At 38.9% G+C, this 13,047-nt stretch overlaps 1 protein-coding gene across 3 annotated transcripts in view; it reads left to right on the forward strand.

Annotated features, from left to right (window-relative positions):
- Positions 1-13,047, forward strand: part of RABGAP1L (RAB GTPase activating protein 1 like) — a 226,037-nt gene that overhangs the window by 127,132 nt on the left and 85,858 nt on the right. For all 3 annotated transcript variants that reach the window (XM_030953933.1, XM_030953935.1, XM_030953934.1), the window contains 2 exons: positions 8,900-8,974; positions 12,342-12,467. In XM_030953933.1, the coding sequence (XP_030809793.1) occupies positions 8,900-8,974; positions 12,342-12,467 (201 nt within the window). The remainder of the gene's footprint in view (positions 1-8,899; positions 8,975-12,341; positions 12,468-13,047) is intronic.

Here is a 13,047-nt window from a genome sequence, read left to right on the forward strand (position 1 = left end):
TTGGAAAGAATCTGTAAAGTTCTGTGAGGATGATGAAAGAATTTGGGAACATTCTTTGAAAAGAAAAATTCTTTTTCATTAAGGTATCTCAGTCTATTTTGTTTAATAAAGGGACAAATAGGGAAGTGAATCTGTTCAAACTGGAAGCAACTTAGAGGAATTATCTGTCCAGCAGGCAGCTTCAGCGGGGCACAGACCTTCCTGGGTTGTTTCCTTTCTGTAGGAAATGTGAATAACTCTGCGTGTTTTCTGAATCTGGGGGCTTTCCTTGCTCTGAAAGCCTCTCCTGCTCCTGCAGAGGAAGTTGCTGTAGCTGTTAGTTATTGTATCAAGGTGCCCTCAATGTCAGGAGTAATATGCTCTGACTCCATGATTCAGAAGGCTGAACAATGCTTTATTAAAACTATACTATATTACATTAATACAATATTATAACTATAGTAAAGACATATTATATTATACTATATAAAAGATGCTAGATAGAAAACCATTACTGGGAGAGTCAGGACACAGCTTTGACCCAATTGGCCAAGGAAACAAAAAAACCCTCAGAAGATTCCAACTGATGAATCACTTTGGGTAAACAATCTCCATAACACATTCCACATGTGCCAAACAACAGGAGCAGTGAATAGAGATAAGGATTGTTTTCTTTTCTCTCTGAGCTTCTCCAGGAAAAATCCTGGGAGAGAGAATTATGTCTCTCTGTTCAGAGAATGGGAATGCCACAGTTAGTTCTCTTTTCTTGAAGGATCTTGAAACTCGGAAGTGCTGCACCCTTGGTAAAGAGAAAGTCATGCAAAAACTCCAGGAGGCCTGTGTGGATGAACAAGGTGCTCTTGGACAAACTCAAAGCAAAAGGAAACCTACAGAGGGTGCAAACAAGGGCACCTAGTCTGGTAGGACTGCAGAGAAATTGTTCAAGCAGACAGGGATCAGGTTTAGGAAACTAAAGCCCTGATAGAATTAAACCTGGCCATGGATGTGAAGGATGACAAGAAAATGTTCCACGGGTACATCTGTGGTAAAACTAAGATTAGAGACAATGTGGGAGAAAATGTTCCTTCCTGTCCAGAAGGAAAGGGCAAACCTTCTCAACTTGGAACGTGACAAGGCTGAGGTACTTGATGACTTTTTTGCCTCTGTTTGCACTGGCAAGTGCTCCAACATCACTGCTGAGGCCACAGAAGGCAAAAGCAGGGACAGAGAGAATGAAAAACTGCCCAGTGCAGGAGAAGATCAGGCTTGAGATGATCTAAGGAGCCTGAAAGACCACAGAACCTGATGAGATGCATCTGTGACTCTGAGAGAATGGGCAGGTGAAGTTGCTAAGCTGCTGTCCATTGTATTTTAGTTATGGGCATCCTGTAAGTTTCCACTGAGTGAAGATGGGGAAACTTAACCCCCATTTTTAAAATGCAAGACGAGAAGGATCCAGAAGAGGCCTTAGAGCCCTTCCCAGTGCCTAAACGGGCTCCAAAAGAGCTGAAGAGGAACTTTGGAAAAGGACCTGGAGTGAGAGGCTAAAGGAATGGCTTCAAACTGCCTGAGGGCAGGGTTGGATGGGATGTTGAGAAGAAATTCTTTTCCTGGCAGAAGTTGCCCAGAGAAGCTGTGGCTGCCCCATCCTTGCAGCTCTGGCAGTGTCCAAGGCCAGGCTGGCAGGGCTTGGAGCAAGCTGGGACAGTGGAAGGTCCCTGCCCGTGTCAGGGGGTGGAATTGGATGGGCTTTAGGGTCCTTTGCAACCCAAACCATTCTGGGATTCTCTGATCTTTGATTAGAGACCTCTCTGTGTGTCCATCACGTTGAGGGCTGCTCTTCCCGTGAAGCATTTTGTGTTTACCTGGAGTTTAATGACCTCTGTCACCCAGCCACTTGTTCTTGATAGAACATGTTCTACATAGCAGCTTTGCAGTCACTTTCTAATTCCCTGCTCCAAACAGCTTTGTCTCATCAGTAGCCTTTGTGCTATTTTTATGTGTTTTTATTTTTACTATTTTTATGTATTTTTATTTTTGTTGTACTATTTTTATGTGTTCTTTAAGGTTTGTGAATATTTGCAGCACATCTTTCTGCAGGGTTCTGTGAGTGACCTCACCTTCACTCTCTGGGTTAGAACTGACTTTATTCCTACCTTTGGCTTTCTCTCCTTTAATCAATTATTTGAGTGATTGAGGGGATGTTCTGTAGCAGCTCAGTTCCCCAAAAAGCCTTTGGGATCTTGGTGAAGGGTTTATAAAAATCCTGGTGGTCTTACTGACTCCCTCATTCCTTCATGTGCTCGTTGGTTCAAAGAAGGATTTGGGAAGCTTTGCTTTCTGCTAGAACAGCCACATCCAGTCTTCAACATGGAATTATTCATAAATTTACTGATTACACTGAAGGGTTTATACCTACTTGTGCCAGTATTGAGATCAGACACAACTGCTGGGGAGATTTCCAGGCAGAGATTTCCAGCATTTCCAGTTCTCCTCTCATAGTTTTCTTAAATGACTGTGGATGTGACAGATATCTGTTTGGGTCTGACTGAACCTTGAATTTATGATTAATAAACTGTTTTCTCCAGTATGTGGGTTTTCAAGAAATATTGTTAAAGCCTAATTAATTTGCTTATGAAATTGTCATTCCATCGGGAATAAAAAGTAATAATCTGTGTTAGAATTAATAATGTGGCAGCTTTGTATTGCTAGAATAACTTTTACCAGAGGTGCTGGGTACTTGTGCCTTTATTCTAAAGTGAAAGCAAGAAGTTTGAAGAATGGGATTTTTGAATATGGCTGGGAAGGGTCTGTCCTCAAGTGAGAGGGCAGAAAGCTGAAGAGCATTTTCTTCATTTTCCACTGAAATGAGAGATGATCTGAGCTGTCAGATAAAAAGGAAAATCATTAAAAGCTCACTGCCTTGTTTTAACAGGTCTGCCAGTTTTTGTTCCAACTCTTTATCTCCTCTTCAGAACAGTAGGAAACCAGGAAAGATGGGAACTTTTTCTGTTGCAGAACATTTATGTGACAAAGTACCTAAAAATAAACTTCAAGACTGACTGTGGTGATAAGGAATGAAAAGAGTTTCAGATTCTAAGACTGGAGATTTCACTTGAGGACACCACTTAAGCTGGATTTTCACAGAGCAAATTTTGGGCAGTCTTTGGGAAAACTGCTGCTTCTTGCCTGCTTTCTGTTTAAATACTCTGCAAATTCCAGCTGTGTTTGAAGAGCTCACCTCAGTGTTACAATGCATAACTGAGTAGTGCTCAGTGCCTGCTTCCAGGCTCTGTCCATGCTCACAGCCTGAGGCTCCAGGGAATCAGAGCACCTGGCAGAATTAATCCTCTCAGCTCTCTGCAGTGTGTGCAGTGCAGAATTTAACATGAGATGTGTTTTCCTTGATTTTCTGATTAAAGTAATGCCTATTTAACAAACAACCACTCACTGTGACTCTAATGGGGAACAGGGAGCGTGGTGCAGGAAAATCAATCAGGTGAGCTGGGACTGGGCAGACTGGGAAAACACACAAATGTTTTTCAGAAAATGGTAGAATTACTTCTCAGAGGTTCATAGTTGCTGTTAGTGTTTCTCAGTAAGATGAGGCCTTGCAGAAGGATGTGAATCACTTGTATCAGGATCTATTGTGTTATTAAATACTTATCCCTTTGTGAATGAGATTTGTAGTTTTTTCCCCAATCCTGGTCTTGCCTGAAGGTTTTAGGTGCAGGATCATTGTGATAGCTGGTTTGCTGGGACACCAAACACTTTGTTTTAGTTACAGTGTGCGTTTTTTGGTACCCACATTAGCAGAGAGAATAACAAACTGCATTCCAGCAATGCTAACACTGAGTGGGCTCTGTTATGGGAGTATTTTACTTTTTGTTACTGTATATTGAAATATGGAAATCCCTTTAAGCTGCTCTTCTGTAACCAGCAGCTTCTATGCCCATGATAAGCTGTGAGTGATGGGTTATGCTTCAGCAGAGCTGCTGCTTAGTGCTGAAAGTCTAATTTTCATAGGGTTTTGGTTTTTTATATTTTCATTTCCATTTTATTTCAGCATGTCTTTTCAGGTAGTCACCTCACTGTGCATGTTTTCACATTTTTCAATCCTTAGTAACTCCTTAGATGTACAAATGGGAAGTTTCAGTGTTTGTCCCGGTGTAATTATTTGTCAGAGAGCAAATCTCTTTTGTTCCTGCAGAAATCTATTTGCCAATTAGAGGATAAACACAATCAGTGAAGAATTATTTTTCACCTATTTTGAGTTGTTTATTTTCTTTGCTCCTGGGTTGAAGGAGCAGTGCTAGTAAATATTGTTGCCTTGTTTCGTTCAAAGGATTTTTAGTATTACCTTTTCTATTTACATTGTAATAAGGATCCTTCTCTGTGCATCTGTGTTCAGCAGCCCCATTCTTGCACACAGTGAAAGATGCAATGAAATTCTGTAGAATTTTCTGCTGAGCCTGTACCAGTGGGAAGGTCAGCTCTGGAATCCTGAGAAATGCTGGGAGTGCTCTGTTTGGGACCTGCCTGCTGAAGGTGAAGATTTCTTCATCCTCTCAGCTCTCCCAGCTCTGGCAGAGGCACATTGTGTGACAGCCTCTTCCTGATATTCCATAAGTGAGTAACTAATGTCTAAAAATACAGTTTTAATGCAGAAATTCCTTGTGTAATGTGATACATACTCAATTCTGCACCCATAGGGATATTATTACTTTCAGACTGTTAGTCTTATTATAAATTCAGATATGGAGTTTTAAATTCTGCTGTTACTAAATTTATTTAGTGACTGAGCATGTAATAAAATACCTTGTTGTGAAAACATAAAAATAAAATTTAAAGTAATAAAAATTTAATAAAATATCAATAATTTTAACTATTAATAATAATTTAAATAATGAGAAAATAATAAAATACCTTGCTGGGTGAAAGGTCTGCATCAGAGCATGGATGTTTTCCTGAGACACTCTGAGTTGCAGACACCATGGAAGTCTTTTAAGTCACCTAAAGCAGAATTCAGAACAGAGCTACATCTGTGTTAAACACTGAGTAGCTTCCCTTGGTCAGTTCATAGAGATCATAGGCATAACCTCTCTTCTTCCTCATTTAAATCTGCTGGCACTCACAGACAGAAGTTACAGAAATCCAAACTGAAGTTTTAAATTCAGCTATCTTTCCTGTCATCTTTAAAGTGTTAGTAGTTGGAATTTTTCTCTATAGAAGATTCTTGGGAGATTTTCCTCTGTTAATTATTTTGGAGAAGAGTTTCTGCCCAGCCCTGGGTTCTTGGTTCACCTTCCCAATGTGCAGATGGTTCTCAGTCATGGACTTTGAGAAGACTCTGCCTCCAAAGAATTCACTTTCTAATGATGATGTACTAATAACTGCATATCTCTTTTCAGAATACAGATAACTATTAAAAAGATGTCTCAATTCTGTGAGATCTTCATTTAGTTAAAAATGAATGAAAACAGGCTTCAAGTCAGAACCTTCATTACATCCCATTTATGAGACAGAGAGTATTTAAAATCTCAGTTAACTGGGGAATTGTAATTGGAAGTTCCTCAAGAGCTTAGGAGAATAATAAGTTAAAAATTGTGAGATGTCACAGGTTGTCATGGGAAAAATCCCATCCTCTTGAAATTACAAAGTTAGAATGACTGCAGTGGAAATAGGGGATTTGGAATTTTGCATTGTTTTTATATTTAATATGGAAAATGAAAGTTCCTTAGCTGCATAAATCTTAAATAGTTAATCTTAGCCTGTTAGTTAATGATATGATATTATGGTGGTATCTGTAGGCAGCATCCTTATTTTTGAGGTTATTCTGGTTAATTACATCATATTTCAGCACTATCAAATCCCATAGGTTGCTTAAAAATAAAACAGTATAATTGGAAATGTGATGTGCATTAAGATTCCAAAGTCTCTTTGCATTGGGTAGATGCAATGAAATCCTGCATATTTTAGAGACTTCATTAAAAACTAAACCTTTAGTTGTCAGGGTTATGATGTTTTGACTTAAGAGCAGAATCCTTCTTTGTTTGATCTAATTCTGATGCAGAACTGAAGTTTGTGTCCAAGTGTCTGCAGACAGCTGCTTGTCAAGAGCAGATTTTGGGGAAGGACCTTGTGGAAATGAATTTCAGAAAAATTCTTTTTCAAAAAAAATTTTCAAAAAGTGAATCAAGCAGTTATTTTTTTTCATGGTTTTTGGTTGCTTCAAAGGCATTTTAATAATTCTCTCTTTTTACTGGGGCCCTTTGAGATTTTTCTCCTATATAGGCTGTGTCCGCTAATAAGTTTCATATTTTTATTTAAACCAAATTATCCAATACTTACTGATTTGTAGTTCTATGGATCGACCTTTTTAGAAAAGTTTCCATTTTTTCATCTCTTCTGTTTTAATCAGGCAATTAGTGGTTTACCAGTTTACTTTCCCCTCAAGCTTTTTGGGTGAATAACATTCATTCTTAGTAATTTTTCAGTAATTTTATTCCTTTTAATTTATGATTTCTTCTGATATTCTGTTGGACACATGCCCTGTTAGGAATGGTTCCAGCAGGATAACAAACCCTGGGATTCTTCTGTAATAAAACAAATACAAGGTAAGTTCACAGGGATTTTCTGCTGGAGCTTAAATACAACTTCCTTACATGGACCATCTATTTTCCAAGCAGAGACTTTGCCTTCCTGCTCTGGATGTGTTTGAAATGGATTTATTAGCAGCTTAAATGTGTTTAGGAAGTTGATGATGAGAAACTTTGCTGTTCGTCCTTCATATTTTTGTATTTAACTGCGGAGTGAGGATTTTTTTTTTGTACCCTTCTTGTTTTTCCCCTTTTGCTGTAACTTCAGATTCTTTCAGAATCTCATCAGAAGTATGTTTTTACTTCTTGCAACTTCCTGTACTTTTCAATCTATGTCAGTTTTGGAAGTAGTTTGTTTTCTCCAGTGTGTTGGTTTCTCAATACTTATTTTAAAATAACTTGTTTGGATTAATGTATTGTTATTTTCAGCAAATGATTCGCTATAATACTTCTCACAACAGAGAACCCCCAGGCATTGATAATTTGATGTTCAATTTTCAGCCTAGATTTTTTTTTTGAAAGTAAATTAGAAGTGGTTTTTAATAGTATGAAGAAATCATAAATCAAATTTCTCATTTGTAATTCTGCACATCTGTTTCTGAGTGGAGCTGGCCTATCAAAACCAGGAGTAATACATCATTTAGGAAAGCTACAGAGACAAGACATCAGGCATCTACAAACTGATAGATCTAGGCAACAAACAGATAATGACTCATGATGGTGATTAACCAGTGAATGATTCTAGTTAATGATGTAAAATATTAATTTAAGCATCTAAAGGCATTTCTGTGAATTTAGCACTTAGTACCTAATTAACTTCTTTATGGAGAGCATCCTTTTCTTTTTTTTTCCAATTGAATTTTGTATCTGCCATTGCACACTTCTCAGGTTAGATTTTGCGTTTGACTTTTGTTTTAAACTGGTAAGCTGGATTGTGGTGGTTCATTAAACATTTTTCAGTGATTTCTGTGACTTCTTGAATTTTCTTGTCCACTGAAACTGAGCAATGGGCTGGGATTATTTTCACTCAGCTCCTGACTAATCCCACCTAACAGCTTTCAAAAGAGTGGTGAGCAGTACAGACAAAGGGCAGAGGGCTGCAAGTCCCAGGTCAGCGCTTTTCCCAAAGGAAATGTAAGGCTGGATTGTTCAGAAACAGTGACCTTTAAAGGAATACTCAGAATATTCTGCACTTAGATAAATCCTGTCTTCCAGAGTCATTGCAGAATTCCTCACAAGTCCATCAGACTGAAAAGGGGATTGTCTGATCCTTGTGGCTCCTGGCTCTGCCCTTTGCTTTGCTTTTCCCTGGTTGTACCCTCAGTATTTTGCTTTTTCTCTCAGGATGGTCCTTCCCTCTGGTGTCAGTCCTGCTGCTTCTGCTTAGACTTGCACAAGTTTCCACAAATTCTTAACATCCTCTGACAGCTCTTTAGAAACAGTATCTGTCTTCTCATCTTGGAAAAGTAAAGGGGGAAGGAAAGGTTAGTTATTTTAGTTTGGAGATTTTTTGAAGAGTAAGAAAAAGCATGTCTGTCATAGCGTAGGAAAATGAGTTTTGTTCATTCTTCAGCATAACAAGGGCATGGAAAAACTGTTTCTGATTAAATCTTCAGGTTAGAGTAGTTCTCAGCAGTTTTCTAACCTTAGGTCCTGTACTTGCATAATGTCAGAACTTGTTTTTCCAAAAACAAACATTCACTTTCCCCCCAGCACAAACTACCCTGGTTTTCATGTTATATTTGTTGCATTGGTAAAGTTCTATCACTAACATCTGAGCTGAATTATCCTTGATTTAAGTGAAGGGAAATTCATCTCTTTTTAGGCTGATTGAAAAATAAAAATAATAATTTACAACTCCAGCATCTGTGGAGGGCTGAGAGTGACCTGTGGGTGTTTTTAGAAGAGCAGTTACAGTTTTACCCCCATGTGGTTTTTGCCTGAGTAGTATTACGTGGAGGATCATGGAATGGCTTTATCTGGAAGGGACCCTAAAGTTCATCCCACTCCCACTGTCCCAGGTTGCTCCAAGCCTTGTCCAACCTGGCCTTGGACACTGCCAGGGATCCAGGAGCAGCCACAACTTCTCTGGGCACCCTGTGCCAGGGCCTGCCCACCCTCCCAGGGAGGAATTTTACCCAATATCCCATCTAACCCTGCCCTGTGTCCATGGGGAACATTCCCCATGTCCTGTCACTCCAGCTCCTGATGGAATCCATCTCAATTTCTTTGCAGGCCCTTTGAGACCCTGGCACATCTCCTTGATGTCACAATTTGGTGATGCCTGTATGCATTTTAAATCTGATTTTCTTTTGTTCTAGGCCTATTCTGTCTATGATGAAGATATTGGCTATTGCCAGGGACAGTCCTTCCTCGCAGCTGTGCTTCTGCTTCATGTGAGTTAATTGCAGAATGAAAGCTTTGATATTTGAAACCAAGGCAGCTGTAAAATCAGTTGTAGTGCAGCCATGCTGTTTGACAGATATTTATTGTTATTTATTTACCTGTATTAATTTTCCTTTTGTTGGTTTTTGGCTGTAGAGTTTAATGGTTTCTGTCTTCGTGAATGTAGATTTCCTTTATCTGGGAGAAATCAATTAAATGCTCAAGTACTTCTGTGTCAAAACCTGAAACCAATTTGTTACATATTAATTTTTTCTTTTAATTTAGTTGTCACTTAAGTAAGCTCCCTTTGTGTTTATAGGGCATTTAACTCCAGGAGACATTCTCAGAGCGGATCATGAAAGCAAGTAGTCTCACTAATTTTTTAGAAGATTTTTTTTTTCTCCTAGAGACATTTTGTAATATCTTCTGAGGGAAAGCTGATTTTTTTTAACCTTGATATTTTGGCCTGTAATCAAAAACTGCACAAACTTTGATCTGTTGCTTGCTTTATAAACACATGGGTATATATCCAGAGATAAATAAATAAATACACAATTTTTATAGGTGCAAGGTGCTTTACATCTGATGTCTCAGTGGCAAAGCAGCAGGCTCAAATAATGTATTTATTGAGGTAAATAAGCCACCACAATTCTTATGCAAGCTCTTGCCTGCTTTTTCTCTCAGGTTTAAATTAGTAAACTCGGTCAGGATTGAAATACCTTTTGAAGTGTAGCTTTGAGACAGCTGCTGGTGTTATGTATGTTACACACACACTTCCCAGGGCATTTGGAACTCAAATTCAGATTAATTTAAGTTGTAATTCCTAGGGAGAGCTGTGATTCCTTGAAGTCTTGAGAACCATGATACACAGCAACAGCATTGGAGAGAAGCTCTACATTTTTAAAGAATAAACCCAAAATAGTCCCATTATTGCAGTCTAGCATATACTGTAAAGTAGCTTATCTAACAGGTATTTTGCAATTAATTTTTTACCCAAAGCAGGATTTTGAAGCTGCACTGGATAAATGAGCCATTTTCAATACCAGAGTTATTTAGAAATGTGTGGGTGTCACATTCTTATCATTTGACTAATACCTCAGCTCCTCTCCTCTCCCTTAGTGCTGTGCTGTCATTGCTATGAAGAACCAACTCTGTTCTTAGTGTTTCTGGAGCTGGAGGAAGTTGCCTCTACACAGGGACTGTTAAATGGAAATTACACTCATTTTAATAAACCCTTTATCACTTTTGGTTTCATCAGAGGATATTGAAATAAAATGCTTAGAGAAGGGGGGAAGCAAGGAGTCTCAATGAGCCCATGTGATTGAGGAGCTTCCTCAGATGCCCTCAAACTCCTCTTTTTCTCAAATTCTCCAAACAATCTGTATACTGTGAACACTTGTAAGACCCTCCTAAGTGTCCTGCTTTCTCGTGGATTTCCAGAGCCCTTCCTTTCCCTTTTTCCCTGGGACAGGTTATCCTTTCTCTTCAGTGTTTATTTGTTTCTGGCATGGTTGGGTAGCCTGAACCTCCATCCTCTGTTTTTGCAATTTTGCTTCTTTGATGAAATTTTCATCAAGGGAATGCAGGTAACTTCTAATCACAGGGAAACAGTGTTGCCAACTCTAATAATTGTACTGTGAAGCTCTCAGTACTTGACTTTTTTTTCTTGTCTATTTTTTAGAGTCATTGTCTGTGGGGAAAAAAAACCCACCTAAAATTTCACTTTAAAAAATTACAAATTCCTGTCTTTTGTGATTTCAGAGAAACTATAGCAAGGGGCAAATATCTAAATGCTAAAAATCAGAATGGCAATGCCCAAAATGTATGTTCTGCTTAAATAAAAAAATTGGTTTATGATTTTGAATTCTTAGGGTTGGTAATACTGGAGAACCTCTGTTCACTGAGAGCAAGGACTTGGGGAGCTCTTTAGCTCAGTTCTGATCTCTGTTGCATCTCCCTGTTTTGGGGAAGAAATGGTTGGCAAAGCACAGGAGCATGTAGGGCAGATGTGCCTGTGCATGAGCACCTGGCATTTCATTAGAAATAATTGTATTTTACCAAAACCCATGAAATTTGCACTCATTGTCTTACAGAACAGATTCAAGCCTTTTGGTCAGCATCAAATTATTTCTTTCCTTTACTTTGTCTGCAGCTTTTATATGCTGTCAGTGGGGATCATTCCATCCAGATAAAATTGTGATTAAGAACTTTGAAATTCCTAATTTGTCTTGGGTAAATCAAGCCCAGACTGATAGGCATCAGCTAATCTGGAAAAACTTTGTGCTAACCAGTTACTTTCCTTTCTGATGTCTGAAAATGAAAATGAAACTCTCTGCCCAAGGCCCTGGAGACAGGGCTGAGCATAAGATGAAACCCTGAAGGGAAATATCAAGAGCCTAAAATTCTCTTTGAAGAAAATGCTGAGCTTTTATCTGTAGCTGATATTTGATAAGAAGCTGGCAGTAGGCCAAATGAGTGAATACACTAAAAGGTCAAGAGTTGTTCTTGATTTTCAGCAATTGTTTTCATTTGTTACAACCTGGTGCTTCCAAAAGAAAGCACATTTTGAATGTGATGGAAAGGTTGATTTGGGTTCTGTTTGTGCCTGTCATTATTGTGTTACCTGAAGGCACAGGGGAGGTGATGTGGGGGTTTTGTGACAGAGCTTCCCCCAGGTCAGCATTCAGTGGGCTCAAGCCAGCAAATAGACATGTGGCTTAGACAGTTGTGTTAGTGCCACCTTCCAAAGCCCTGCTGGGTGAGAAATTTTGGTCAGAATGAAACAGAGATTATGGATGTAGGCCTTCTGAAAAAGTCAGCATGGTAATAGATGGGATTGTGGGAAACCTGACTTCAGAGTTTGATGTCCTGGGGTTTGGATGAAGGTGGATGAGCATTGTTCTCACTAGAGGTTGGTTGTATATTAGTTCTCCAGAATTTTTCCCATTTAACAAAATATCTCTCATTAGACATCACTGTCAAGACCTGTTGCCTTTTTATTTGCTTCGTTTTTTATTTATTTTTAAATTGTTTTTCTGTGCCTGAGAATTGTGTACTGGTTGTTCTCATACCTGTTTGACAGAAAGAATGCTGCTGACACTTGTGCTGCTGCAGGGATGTAGGCACACATGAACCTGTGATATGATCCCACATTTTCTTCAAAGAAAGCCTTACAGAGCCAAATCCAGATGTTCATCAAGGAGAATAACTGAGATTTTAATTGGTTAATTCAGCATTCACAGTACTTGGCTGAAAATTCTAATATATCCCAGGTTCTGAATTCATTGTGCACAAGGTGTTTTAATGTGTGTGTCTGTGTAAGGCATGTCCAGCCTTAGCTCTGTTATTAACCTTATTTTTGTGTCTTTTTCCAAACAGATGCCAGAGGAGCAGGCATTCTGTGTATTTGTGAAAATAATGTATGACTATGGCTTGAGGGACCTCTACAGAAATAACTTTGAAGATCTCCATTGCAAATTTTTCCAGCTGGAGAAGTTAATGCAGGTGGGGCCAGAGTAACAAATTCTCCTTTGATTTGTTTTATAAATGGAAATACTGGCATGAAGAAGAGATGAATGCTTTGCTTCCAAAAGCTATTGCACAATAAAACCCCTCTCCTTTTAGAGGTGGGGGAAAGCTAAGTTTAATAGCTGAATTCTAGCATCTTGAGTCAGATTTGTTTCTAGTTTCTTTTGTCTCTGATGCACCACTTCTGCAGCTAATGTTTGTATCCAAGCAGGTATTTGCCTTTTCCCCCTCTCTGATGTTGCTTAGAGAGAATATCTCTGTGCTATTGAGGCCTGTGTGTCCTTTGGACTGCCTCCATCATTGTCCTACTTCCCATGAATTATGTGGGTGTTAAGAGGTCAGGCAAATCAGGACATCCTGATGTTTATGAAATACCAGTCAAGTGTGGGCAACTTTTATTGTCTCTTCCAAGACTCTGCTCTTTTTTCAGCTGGAATTATTTCATCAAGCAGTTTAGCACAACTGAAGGGCTGCAAAATGTTACACGTTGTTGTGACTAATAAGGAATTACTGAGAGTTCATTAAGGCCTGCCCTCCTGTTGGCAATGGGAAAAGC

Source organism: Camarhynchus parvulus, chromosome 8 (genome assembly GCF_901933205.1).
Source record: "Camarhynchus parvulus chromosome 8, STF_HiC, whole genome shotgun sequence".
In the NCBI taxonomy this organism is placed as follows: domain Eukaryota; kingdom Metazoa; phylum Chordata; class Aves; order Passeriformes; family Thraupidae; genus Camarhynchus; species Camarhynchus parvulus.